The following is a 12,666-nucleotide window of genomic DNA, read 5'->3' as shown; positions in this document are numbered from 1 at the left end:
TTAAGAACCTTGTGAGCTTGGGGATGTGCAAATAATTTTAGAATATATCAATTACTGTCTTATATCATTTTCAGAACAAGGCAAAGTATGTATAAATAAAACAGTTTCAGCTGATTTGAGTGGTAGAGTATAAACTATCTTTCAGTTAGGTCTTAAAAATCGAATCTGGTAAGAGTCATTCCTGAAACTTAGAACCCCTCCTCTGGCAGGAGAGAGAAAGATGGTTGAGATGTCTCACAGATGCATCAGGGCTCTTCCCAGCCTGTTTCTGCTGCTCCTCATTCGCATATTTCTATTACTTGCTTTGTTCATGCTCTGGCAGGCTGAGGACTGGGCATTGGAGCAAAAATGTTAGAACTAGCTCCCTCCAACTAGGACTCAGTCTGGTGGGAAGAGAGAGATATGTAAACAAATGGTATATTATTATGAGAGTATAATATGAGAATGTGATGGATTAACTAAAACTTTTGGCTGGGCACAGTGGCTTATGCCCATAATCTAAGCACTTTGGAAGGCTGAGGTGGGAGGATCTCTTAAGCCCAGTCTGGGCAACGTAGCCAGACCCTGTCTTTCCCTCTCTTTTTAAATTTTTCTTTTTTTTTTGAGAAAAGGTCTTGCTCTGTCACTCATGCTGGAGTGCAGTGGCACAATCAGGGCTCACTGCAGCTTTGACTTCCTGGTTCAAGCAGTCCTCCTATCTCAGCCCTCCTGAGCTGGGGCTACAGGCATGCACCACCACGTCTGGCTACTTTTTGTAATTTTTGTAGAGATGGGGTCTCACTATGTTGCCCAATGTGGTCTGGAACTCCTAGGCTCAAACAATATACCTGCCTTGGCCTCCCAAAGTGTTGGGATTACAGGCATGAGCCACTGTGCCTGGCTGAGACCTTATCTCTTTAAAAAGAAAAAAAGTTTTCACATACCATTGCATCCATGAGAACAAGCTAATGAAAATACACACAGAGCAGGGAGATGGTGTTCACTGAAAAGGATCTTTCTCTTACCTCCCTACAATCTGTGAGTGTATGAGGAAAAAAAGTCCTATTTAGAAATTCTTCATGTCTTGTGAAGATGAATTAAAAGCAGGATGTCAACTTGGCTACCTCAAAATTTCACAAGGAGAAAACCTCCAAAATCTTATATAGAAATATTCCATAACAAATCATCTTTGATCCTAACATAATTAAGAATATTAGTAATAAAAGAAAGTGTTAGAGAAAAATCAGATGCCCCAAAATACTTTACTGGACCTCCATGGTCCCCAGTTGTAAGTGACCATCTATTTAACACTACAGATGCCCAGTAGAGTGAACATAGAAGTCCCATAGTTGACAATACTGATAAATTATTGTTTCTACCATGTAACGTCAATATTTGTAAAATTTTAGCACTGATTTTTTGTAATTTCTTTTGGTAAAATGTTACGTTTATTCTTAATCCCAAAAGTTTATGATGTTAATAATATTCAGCTTTGGCTTCAGCTTTGGCAGAATATCGATTTTTAACAATTGATAATTCAGTATTTGGTCAAAAAATATATCTGTGGCGTGTCTTATAGCCATGAGTGTATAGTGGTATTGGTCTGCCCAGTTAGGTGGTCTCTAGCCTGGGGATGGTGGGAGCACGTGTTTTGCTGAGTGGTGCGGTGGAAGGACAGTGAAATGAGGAAGCTGAAAATTTGGCAAGACTAGTGGAAATGATGGCTCTTGATGCCCAGGACCATAGTTTCCTGTCCATTAGGTTTCTAAGTGTCTTGCCTGGCAGGGTAGTTTTGCCTCCCAAGAAGACTGAGAGGTACGGAGGACACCGTAGCTTATCCTTCTTTCATTAGCTCTAGGAGTGCGGCACACAGTATATGACCTTGCTATGTGCATTTTAAGTTGGATTGTCAGGAAACTGCAAGTTTGTTGTGGGAAGAGTCAGGCCCATTCCCCTTCTGACTCTCTATAGAGCACAATGTGGTGATTAATAGCCATGATGACCAGAGAACTTTAGAGCTTAACGAATTTTTTTTTATAAGCAGTAACAACCATTATCATCGTCGCCATTATTTATTAATGTTTGCCAGACAATCTCAGTATGTTTGTATCATCATTGTTTTTGATGCTACCTGTCAGGTAAGCTTTCCAAGAGTGATAACATTTTTATTATAAAATATTTAAGTACTATATTGATAAGTTAAACGTTTCCTTAACCACCCCATGGCCAGTCTCAATTTTTGTTTCACTGGTAACCATTGTTACCAATGGGATTAAGAATATACGCTAAACTGGTAATAGTTTTACCATTTAAACTGTTACCAGTTTAATGTATATTCTTCCAGACCCTTTACTGTACATTTACATATACTGTACTTATATATTTTGTGGAGTGGGATTTATATAAGTGGTTTTTATCTTATATGTATTATTCAGTAACTCCTTTTTTTAATGTAATCTATGAAAAATTAAGCCTTCTTTTTTTGGGACGTAGTTTTGCTCTTGTTGCCCAGGCTGGAGTGCAGTGGCGTGATCTCAGCTCACTGCAACCAACCTTCCTTCCTTCCTTTCTTTCCTTTCTTTTGTCTCATCAGCTGTCGTTAGTGTATTTTATGTGTGGCCCAAGACAATTTTTCTTCTTTCAGTGTGGCCCAAGGAAGCCAAAAGATTAGACACCCGTGTCTTAGATCATTAGAATTTGCAGGTTCCCACTAAGGAACTATTCAGCTGTTTCAGCTTTCTTATCGTCCATGTAATTAGAGAGGAGACGTGACTTACTGAGGGTTGCAGAGAAAGAGGGAGCACTATAACTCACATTTCTTGATTCCTAGGCTGGTATCTTCTTCACTGCCTCCCATTTTTCTGCAAACAGCATTTTAAAAATTTAGTGCAAAGGCAGTGTGTATTATCTTTAAGATTGGAGGCTCTGAAACCAGCCTGCCTGGATTGGTAACTCAGATTTTCCTTTTGCTGGCTGATAACATTGGTTAAGTTATTTAATCTCTCTGTGCCTTGTTTTCTTCATCTCTAAGATGAGGGTAGTAGTAGAAACTCCCTCTTAGGGTTCTTATGAGGTTTAAGTAAATTAAAACTTGTAAGGTGCTTAGGACAGTACCTGGTACATGGTAAGCAACAAAAAAATGTTAGCTGCTGTTGTTATGTGTTTCTTGTACTTTCTTCATTTCCATAGTGCTTAGTACCAAGTATGGGTTGATACGGTTAATTTTCTTATTTCTGGCTTTATATCAGTGAGATGTTGTATAATATAAATATTAGATTTTTTAACATCAGAAATAGTTGATGTTTTTGCTTCCGCAATACCCTTTGTCTTTTTGTACAATAACTATGTTTTCTATGTAAACTATTACAGTTAAGTGCTTGCTTTAAGATGATGTGGAGTGTGTCATTTGATTTGGATGTATCATTTGATTCTGTTTTTTTTTTCCCACAGCAATACAAGTTTTTGCGTTTTAGGAGATCTCTGCTCTTACTAGTTAAACACAGTTGTGTGGAATCACTGTTCCTGGTTAGAAATTTCTGCATTTTATATTATTTTCTTGGTAAGAATATCTGGTTTTTTGATACAGTGAAGTATTATCTCATAGCCCAGAAAATGTCAGTTACAAACTCCTTCTTGTGCTTATGTATTTTTTACAGTTGCATGTATGTGATTAGCACAACTGATTCATTGTTTAAATTGTTAAAGATAATGTATTTAGTTAAGGGAAAATACTGTTAAAGAAAATGTGATATATACTTATAATGAAATGTTATTTAAAAATAAGGAAATCTTGTTATGTACTACAACATGATTAAACCTTGAGGACATTATGCTAAGGGAGATAAGCCAGTCACAAAAAGACAAATACTCTTATATGAGTATCTTATCTTGTATGATTCCTCTTATATGAGGTATCTAAAATAATCAAATTCTTAGAAAGCAGAATGGTGGTTGTCGGGCTGGAGAGTTGGGAAGGGGTGGAGTTGTTCAATGGGTATAGAGTTTCAGTTTTGCAAAATGAAAAAGTTCTAGAGATCTGTTGCACAAAAATGTCATATAGTTAACACTGCTGTACCGAACTCTTAAAGATGGCTAAGGTGGTAAAATTTTTTTTTTTTTTTTGAGATTGAGTCTCGCTCTGTCATCCAGGCTGGAGTGTAATGGCGTGATCTCAGCTCACTGCAACCTCTGCCTCCTGGGTTCAAGCGATTATCCTGCCTCAGCCTCCCAAGTAGCTGGGACTACTACCAGGTGTGTGCCACCACACCCTGCTAATTTTTGTATTTTTAGTAGAGACAAGGTTTCACCATGTTGGCCAGGCTGGTCTTGAATTCCTGACCTCAGGTGATTCACCTGCCTAGGCCTCCCAAAGTGCTAGGATTACAGGCATGAGCCACTGTGCCTGGCCTAAGATGGTAAATTTTATGTTATTGGTTTTTTTTTTTTTTTACCACAATTTAAAAAAAATGCATTCTTTTTTAAATAAGAAAAAATATTGAGAATCATTTGGTTATTACTCTTTCTAGAAATGCCATACTCATTTTTCTAAATTGTAACTTGATACTAGTACTACTATAAGTATTTTGTTGATGGGGCAACTTGTGGAATTTATTAACATGAATATTAAGCACAAAAATGCAGTTGTTTATTTAGTATGAATAGTGCAAGCTGAAAACAGTAATCTTGTTAGCAATGCATAATAATTTAAACAAAATCTTCCCTTCTAAAATACTATTTCAGATTATAACTTTTTCTGATGTTGTATTTTCTATGGATATATATTATAAAATTCTTCTTACTGTGTATAGGCCATCCTGTTTATTTTTTTCACTTGTAGTTTTGTATAGTCCCTTTCTGCATAGCTCTTACAATTGTCATTCTAATGTAAATACTTCATTGTAATTTTTCCCCCTCTCATCTTTCTTTCCATAAGTTATTTGGGTACAGGTGGTATTTGGTTACATGAGTAAATTATTTAGTGTTAATTTGTGAGATTTTGGTGCACCCATCACCTGAGCAGTATACACTGCACCTGATTTGTAATCTTTTATCCCTCACCCCCCTCCCACTTTTCCCCCCAAGTCCCCAAAGTCTATTGTGTCATTCTTATGCCTTTGCATCCTCATAGTTTAGCTCCCACATATCAGTGAGAACATACAATGTTTGGTTTTCCATTCCTGAGTTACTTCACTTAGAATAATAGTCTCCAGTCTCATCCAGGTCACTGCAAATGTTACTAATTCATTCCTTTTTATGGTTGCATGGTATTCTATCATATACATATATATATATATATATATAGACACACACACACACATATATATTCTATATGTATATGATATTCTATCATATGTATATGTTTTATTTATATCTATATCTATATCTATATCTATATATACACACATAGTATATATATCACAGTTTCTTTATCCACTTGTTGATTGATAGGCATTTGGGTTGGTTCCACGATTTTGCTATTGTGAATTGTGCTGCTATAAACATGCATGTGCAAGTATCTTTTTCGAATGATGAATTCTTTTCCTCTGAGTAGATACCCAGTAGTGGAATTGCTGGATCAAGTGGTCGTTCTACTTCTAGTTCTTTAAGGAATCTCCACACTGTTTTCCATAGTGGCTGAACTAGTTTACATTCCTACCAGCAGTGTAGAAGTGTTCCTTGTACACTGCATCCACGCCAACATCTGCTTTTTGATTTTTTTGATTATGGCCATTCTTGCAGGAGTAAGGTGGTATTACATTGTGGTTTTGATTTGCATTTCCCTGATCATTAGTGATGTTGAGCATTTTTTCATATATTTGTTGGCCATTTGTGTATCTTCTTTTGAGAATTGTCTATTCATGTTCTTAGCCCATTTTTGATGGGATTGTTTGTTTTTTTCTTACTGATTTGTTTGAGTTTGTTGTAGATTCTGGATATTAGTCCTTTGTCACATGTATAGATAGTGAAGATTTTCTCCCACTCTGTGGGTTGTCTGCTTACTCTGCTGACTGTTCCTTTTGCCATGCAAAAAGCTCTTTAGTTTAATTAGGTCTCAGCTATTCATCTTTGTTTTTATTGCATTTGCTTTTGGGCTCTTGGTCATGAAATCTTTGCCTAAGCCAATGTTTAGAAGGGTTTTTCCAATGTTACCTTCTAGAATTTTTATAGTTTCAGGTCTTAGGTTTAACTCCTTAATCCATCTTGAGTTGATTTTTGTATAAGGTGAGAGATGAGGATCCAGTTTCATTCTTTTACATGTGGCTAGCCAATTATCCCAGCACCATTTGTTGAAAAGGGTGTTCTTTCCCCATTTTATGTTTTTTGCTTTGTTGAAGATCAGTTGGTTTTAAGTATTTGGGTTTATTTTTGGGTTCTCTATTCTGTTCCATTGGTCTATGTGCCTATTTTCATACCAGTACCACTCTGTTTTAGTAAGTATGGCCTTATAGTATAGTTTGAAATCAGGTAATGTGATGCCTGCAGATTCGTTCTTTTTGCTTAGTCTTGCTTTGGCTATGTTGGTTCATTTTTGGTTCCATATGAATTTTAGAATTGTTTTTTCTAATTCTTTGAAGAATAATGGTGGTATTCTGATGGGGATTGTGTTGAATTTGTAGATTGCTTTTGGCACTATGGTCATTTTCACAATAGTGATTCTAACCCGTCCATGAGCATGGAATGTGTTTCCATTTGTTTGTGTCCTCTCTGATTTCTTTCAGCAGTGTTTTGTAGTTTTCCTTTTAGAGGTCTTTCGACTCCTTGGTTAGGTATATTCCTAAGGTGTTTTTTTTTTTTTTTTTTTTTGCTGCTATTGTAAAAGGGATTGAGTTTTTTATTTGATTCTCTGCTTGGTTGCTGTTGGCATATAGGAGAGCTACTGATTTGTGTACATTAATCTTATATCTGGAAACTTTGCTGAATTTTATCAGTTTTAAGAACTTTGTGGAGGAGTCCTTAGGGTTTTTAAGGTAAACTATCATATCATCAGCAAACAGTGACAGTTTGACTTCCTCTTTACCAATTTGGATGCCCTTAAATTCTTTCTCTTGTGTGATTGCTCTGGCTAGGACTTCCAATACTATATTAAAGAGGAGTTGGCCGGGCGCGGTGGCTCACGCCTGTAATCCCAGCACTTTGGGAGGCCGAGGCGGGTGGATCACAAGGTCAAGAGATCAAGACCATCCTGGTCAACATGGCGAAACCCCTTCTCTACTAAAAATACAAAAAATTAGCTGGGCATGGTGGCGCGTGCCTGTAATCCCAGCTACTCAGGAGGCTGAGGCAGGAGAATTGTCTGAACCCAGGAGGCGGAGGTTGCGGTGAGCCGAGATCATGCCATTGCACTCCAGCCTGGGTAACAAGAGCGAAACTCCGTCTCAAGAAAAAAAAAAAAAGAGGAGTCGTGCGAGTGGGCATCCTTCTCTGTTCCAGTTCTCAGAGGGAGTGCTTTCAGCTCTTTCCCATTCAGTATTGTGTTGGCTGTGGGTTTGTCATAGTTAGCTTTTATTACATTAAGCTATGGCCCTTGTATGCCAGTGTTTCTGAGCATTTTAATCATGAAGGAATCCTGGATTTTGTCGAATGTTTTTTCTTCATCTGTTTAGATGATCATGTGATTTTTGTTTTTAATTCTGTTTATATGGTGTATCACATTTATTGACATGTATGTTAAACCATCCCTGCATCTCTGGTATGAAACCCATTAGATCATGGTGGATTATCTTTTTGACATGTTGTTGGATTCAGTTAGCTAGTATTTTGTTAAGGATTTTGGCATCATTGTTCATCAGGGATATCAGTCTGTGTGTGTGGTTTTTTTTGTTTGTTTGTTTGAGATGTAGTCTTGCTTTGTCATCAGGCTGGAGTGCGGTGGCACGATCTTGACTCACTGTGGCCTCCACCTTCTGGGTTCAGGTGATTCTCCTGCCTTAGCCTCCCCAGTAACTGGGACTATAGGCATAAGTCACCACGCCCCAAGCTAATTTTTTTTTATTTTTAGTAGAGATGGGCTTTCACCGTGTTGGCCAGGATGGTCTCAATCTCTTGACCTTGTGATCTGCCCGCTTCATCCTTCCAAAGTGCTGGGATTACAGGCGTGAGCCACTGCACCCGGCCTCAGTCTGTAGTTTTCTTTTTTGGCTATGTCCTTTCCTGGTTTTGGTATTAGGGTGATGCTGGCTTCATAAAATGAATTAGGGAGGGCTCCTTCTTTCTCTATCTTGTGGAATAGGGTCAAAAGGATTGGTACCAATTCTTCTTTCAGTGTCTGGTAGAATTCTGCTGTGAATCCATCTGGTCCTGGACTTTTTTTTGTTGGTAATTTTTAAATTACCATTTCAGTCTTGCTGCTTGTTACTGGTCTGTTCAGGGTATCTGCCTCTTCCTGATTTAAGCTAGGAAGGCTGTATTTTTCCAGGAATTTATCCATCTCTTCTAGGTTTTCTAGTTTATGTGTGTAAAGGTGTTCATAGTAGCTGTGAATGATCTTTTATATTTCAGTGGTGTCAGTTGTACTAACTCATGTTTCGTTTCTTAGGTTATTTGGATTTTCTCTTTTCTTTTCTTGATTAATCTTGCTAATGGTCTATCAATTTTATTTATCTTTTCAAAGAACCAGCTTTTTGTTTCATTTATCTTTTGTATTTTTTATTTGTTTGTTTGTTTCAAACTTACTTAGTTCTGCTCTGATCTCAGTTATTTCCTTTCTCCTGCTGGGTTTAGGTTGGGTTTGTTCTTGTTTCTCTAGTTTCTTGAGATGTGATATTTGAATGTCAGTTTGTGCTCTTTTAGTCTTTTTGATGTAGTTGCTTAGGGCTATGAACTTTCCTCTTAGCACCACATTTCCTATGTCCCAGAGGTTTTGATAGGTTGTGTCACTATTGTCATTCATTTTGAAGAATTTTTTAAATTTCCATCTTGACTTCATTTTTGACCCAATGCTTATTCAAGAGCAAGTTCTTTAATTTCCATGTATTTACGTGGCTCTGAAGGTTCCTTTTGGAGTTGATTTCCAGTTTTATTTCGCTGTGGTCTGAGAGAGTGCTTGATATAATTTCAGTTTTCTTAATTTATTGAGGCTCATTTTATGGCCCATCACGTGTTCTATCTTGGAGAAGTTTCCATGTGCTGTTGAATAGAATGTGTATTCTGCGTATTCTGCGATTGTTGGATGAAATGTTCTCTATGTATCTGTTAAGTCCATTCGTTCCAAGGTATAGTTTAAATCCATTGTTTCTTTGTTGACTGTCTGTCTTGTTAACCTGTCTAGTGCTGTCAGTGGAGTACTGAAGTCCTCCACTATTATTGTGTTGCTGTCTATCTCATTTCTTAGGTTTATTAGTAATTGTTTTATAAATTTGGGAGTTCCAGTGTTAGGTGCATATATGCTTAGGATTGTGATATTTTACTGTTGGACAAGACCTTTTAACATTGTATAATGTCCTTCTTTGTCTCTTTTAACTGCTGTTGCTTTAGAGTTTGTTTTGTCAGATATGAGAATAGCTACCCCTGCTCGCTTTTAGTGTCTTATTTGCATGAAATGCCTTTTTCCACCCCTTTGCTTGAAGTTTGTTTGGGTCCTTATGTGTTATGTGAGTCTCCTGAAGGCAGCAGATGGTTGGTGAGTTCTCATACATTCCATGGTTCTGTATCTTTTAAGTGGAGCATTTAGGCCATTTACATTCAATATTAGTATTGAAATACTAGGTACCGTTGCATTCATTATGGCTTTTTGTTGCCTGTGTACTTTGTGGGTTTTTTTTGCTTTTTGTTTTTGCTTTTCGACGTGTATTTTTGTTTTATAGGTCCTGTTTGATTTACGCTTCAAAGAGGTTCTGTTTCGACGTGTTTCCAGGATTTGTTTCAAGATTTTGAGCTCCTTTTAGCAGTTCTTGTAATGGTGGCATGGTAATGGCAGATTCTCTCAGCATTTATTTGTCAGAAAAAGACTGTATCTTTCCTTCATATATGATGCTTAGTTTCTCTGGATACAAAATTCTTGGTTGATAATTGTTTTGTTTGAGGAGGCTAAAGATAGGGCCCCAGTCCTTTCTAGTTTGGAGGGTTTCTGCTGAGAAATCTGCTCTTAATCTGATAGGTTTTCCTTTATAGGTTACCTGGTGCTTCTGTCTCACAGGTCTTAAGATTATTTCCTTCATCTTAACTTTGAATAACCTGAGGACAATGTGCCTAGGCAAAGATCTTTTTGTGATAAATTTTGCAGGTGTTCTTTGTGCTTCTTGTATTTGGATGTCTAGGTCTAGCAAGGCCAGGGAAGTTTTCCTTGATTATTCCCTCAATTATGTTTTCCAAGCTTTTAGAATTCTCTTCTTCCTCAGGAATACCAGTTATTCTTGTTTGGTTATTTAACATATTCCCAGAGTTCTTGGAGACTTTGTTCATATTTTCCTATTCTTTTTTCTTTGTCTTTGTTGGATTGGGTTAATTCGAAGACCTTGTCTTCGAGCTCTGAATTTCTTTCTACTTGTTCAATTCGATTGCTGAGACTTGCCAGAGCATTTTGCATTTCTTTTTTTTTTTTCTGTTAAATATTTATTGAACAAATGCAAAATAAATGAACTAAGGGCTGTTATAACCTGAAGTTACAACGAACAACTTCAACTATTCAGAGGGTTGTCACACAGAGAATAAAAGACTCGCTCAGCATTTTTCCAAAGGGCAGAACTTGAGCCAAGGGATAAATAGAAGCAACCAATGGGCTGCAGGAATAGATGTACAAAGTGTCTTATGCATCTTCATAGCTTCTTTCCCCATAGAATGCATTCCACACTTAAGTTTTCCCTTGTAAAAGGAGACAGCACAACTTAATACTTCTCATGAATGCCTTAAATAGGTTGCATTTTCATGGCAAGCCCTCCACTGCCAGCAATGGATACACTCACACTATTGGAAGAAATCTAAAGATAACAAACTGGTTTAGTATGGAAATGGTCTGTTTGTTCCTCGGCTATGTTTCTGTATTTTACATTAGTGGCTCTCAGGATGTGGGGGGTGAAAAGAAAGTATATTCTCCAAAGAGGGTGAATCATAATCCCCAGCAATTCAAATACTGTGCCTAGGGACAGTCTTTCTTCAAATCCAAATGAATTATTGCAACTATCAACCAATGGTACAGATAAGAGTATGGCATGTGCTGGGGCAGAGAAAAGACAGTTGACAAACATTATTCTACATGAAACAGGAAATGTTATTTTATGAGTCACTAGAAAACTAACTGTAATACTGACAGGCTCCGCATTTTGCAGTTCTAAAAGTGTGTCCAAAGTTTCCTGAATTCTTGATTGTTTTTTCTTCAAGCTATCTATTTCTGTGAATAATTCTCCCTTCACTTCTTGTATCATTGTTCGGATTTCCTTGCATTGGGCTTGGCCTTTCTCTGGTCTCTCCCTGATTAGCTTAATAACTTCTATTTGAATTCTTTTTCAGGTTAAGTCAAGGATTTCTTCTTTGTTTGGATTCATTGCTGGTGAACTAGTGTGATTTTTGTTGAGGGGAGTGTTGAAGAACCTTGTTTAGTCATATTACCAGGGTTGGTATTCTGGTTCCTTCTCATTTGGGCAGGCTCTGTCAGAGGGAAGGTCTAGGGCTAAAGGCTGTTGTTCATATTCTTTTGTCCCACGAGGTGTTCCTTAGATGCAGTACTCTCCCCCTTTTCCTTTGGATGTGGCTTCCTGTGAGCTGAACTGCAGTGATCGTTGTCTCTTTTCTGGATCTAGGCACCCAGTGAGTCCACGTGGCTCTGGGCTGGTGCTGGAGGTTGTCTGCACAGAGTCCTGAGATGTGAACCATGTCTAGGTCTCTCAGCCATGGATACCAGTGCCTGTTCCAGTGGAGGTGGTGGGGTGCAGTGGATTCTGTAAGGGTTCTTAGCTTTGGTGGTTTAATGCTCTACTTTTGTGCTGGTTGGCCTCTTGTCAGGAGGTTGCACTTTCCAGAAAACATCAGCTGTAGTAGTGTGGAGAGGGACCAGCAGTGGGTAGGGCCCTAGAACTCCCAAGATTATATGTCCTTTGTCTTCCGCTACCAGAGCGGGTAGGGAAGGACCATCAGGTGAGGGCAGGGCTAGGTGAGTCTGAGCTCAGACTCTTCTTGGGCAGGTTTTGCTGCAGCTGCTGTGAGGGATAGGGGTTAGATTACCAGGTTACTGGAGTTGTGTACCTAGGAGGATTATGGCGGCCTCTGCTGAGTCATGCAGGTTGTCAGGGAAGTGGGGGAAAGCCAGCAGTCACAGGCCTCACTCAGCTCTCATACAAACCAAAGGGCCAGTCTCACTTCCACTGTGTGCCCTGCAACAGCCCTGAGTCTGTTTCCAGGTGGAGGGCAAGACGGGCTTGAAAACTTACCCTGGTCTACCTGCCTCCCTGCTGGGAAAGAAAAGGGTTTGGTTCTTCCCCTGCCTGTGGAGTCTGCACATTAGATTTGCGCCCTCCCCTGAGTTCTGGCTGGGAGGCTTCTTACTTGGTTCAAATTGTTACAAAGTTCAGCTAGAGATTTCCTTCTCCCTGTAGAGTTCTACCCCCTGCTCCTCTGGTCACCCTCCTGATGGATCCCTGTGGTGCCAGACAGGAATGGCCTGCTAGGGAACTCAGCAAGCTCTCAGTATCTTTCTGCTGCTTCCTCTACCCCTCTGTCTTGCTTGATTCTCTATATTGGTTGGTTCAGCTCCAG

The 12,666-nt window shown here is 38.6% G+C and overlaps 1 protein-coding gene across 2 annotated transcripts in view; it reads left to right on the top strand.

Annotated features, from left to right (window-relative positions):
- NDC1 (NDC1 transmembrane nucleoporin) overlaps positions 1 to 12,666 on the top strand; it is a 66,067-nt gene that overhangs the window by 11,804 nt on the left and 41,597 nt on the right. For both annotated transcript variants that reach the window (XM_012442776.3, XM_012442775.3), the window contains exon 6: positions 3,430 to 3,538. In XM_012442776.3, the coding sequence (XP_012298199.2) occupies positions 3,430 to 3,538 (109 nt within the window). The remainder of the gene's footprint in view (positions 1 to 3,429; positions 3,539 to 12,666) is intronic.

Source organism: Aotus nancymaae, unplaced genomic scaffold, assembly GCF_030222135.1.
Source record: "Aotus nancymaae isolate 86718 unplaced genomic scaffold, 86718_ANA_hifiasm-v0.15.2.pri h1tg000007l, whole genome shotgun sequence".
Classification (NCBI taxonomy): domain Eukaryota; kingdom Metazoa; phylum Chordata; class Mammalia; order Primates; family Aotidae; genus Aotus; species Aotus nancymaae.
Note: the sequence above shows the minus strand (reverse complement) of the source record. Positions and strands in the feature narration are given on the sequence as shown.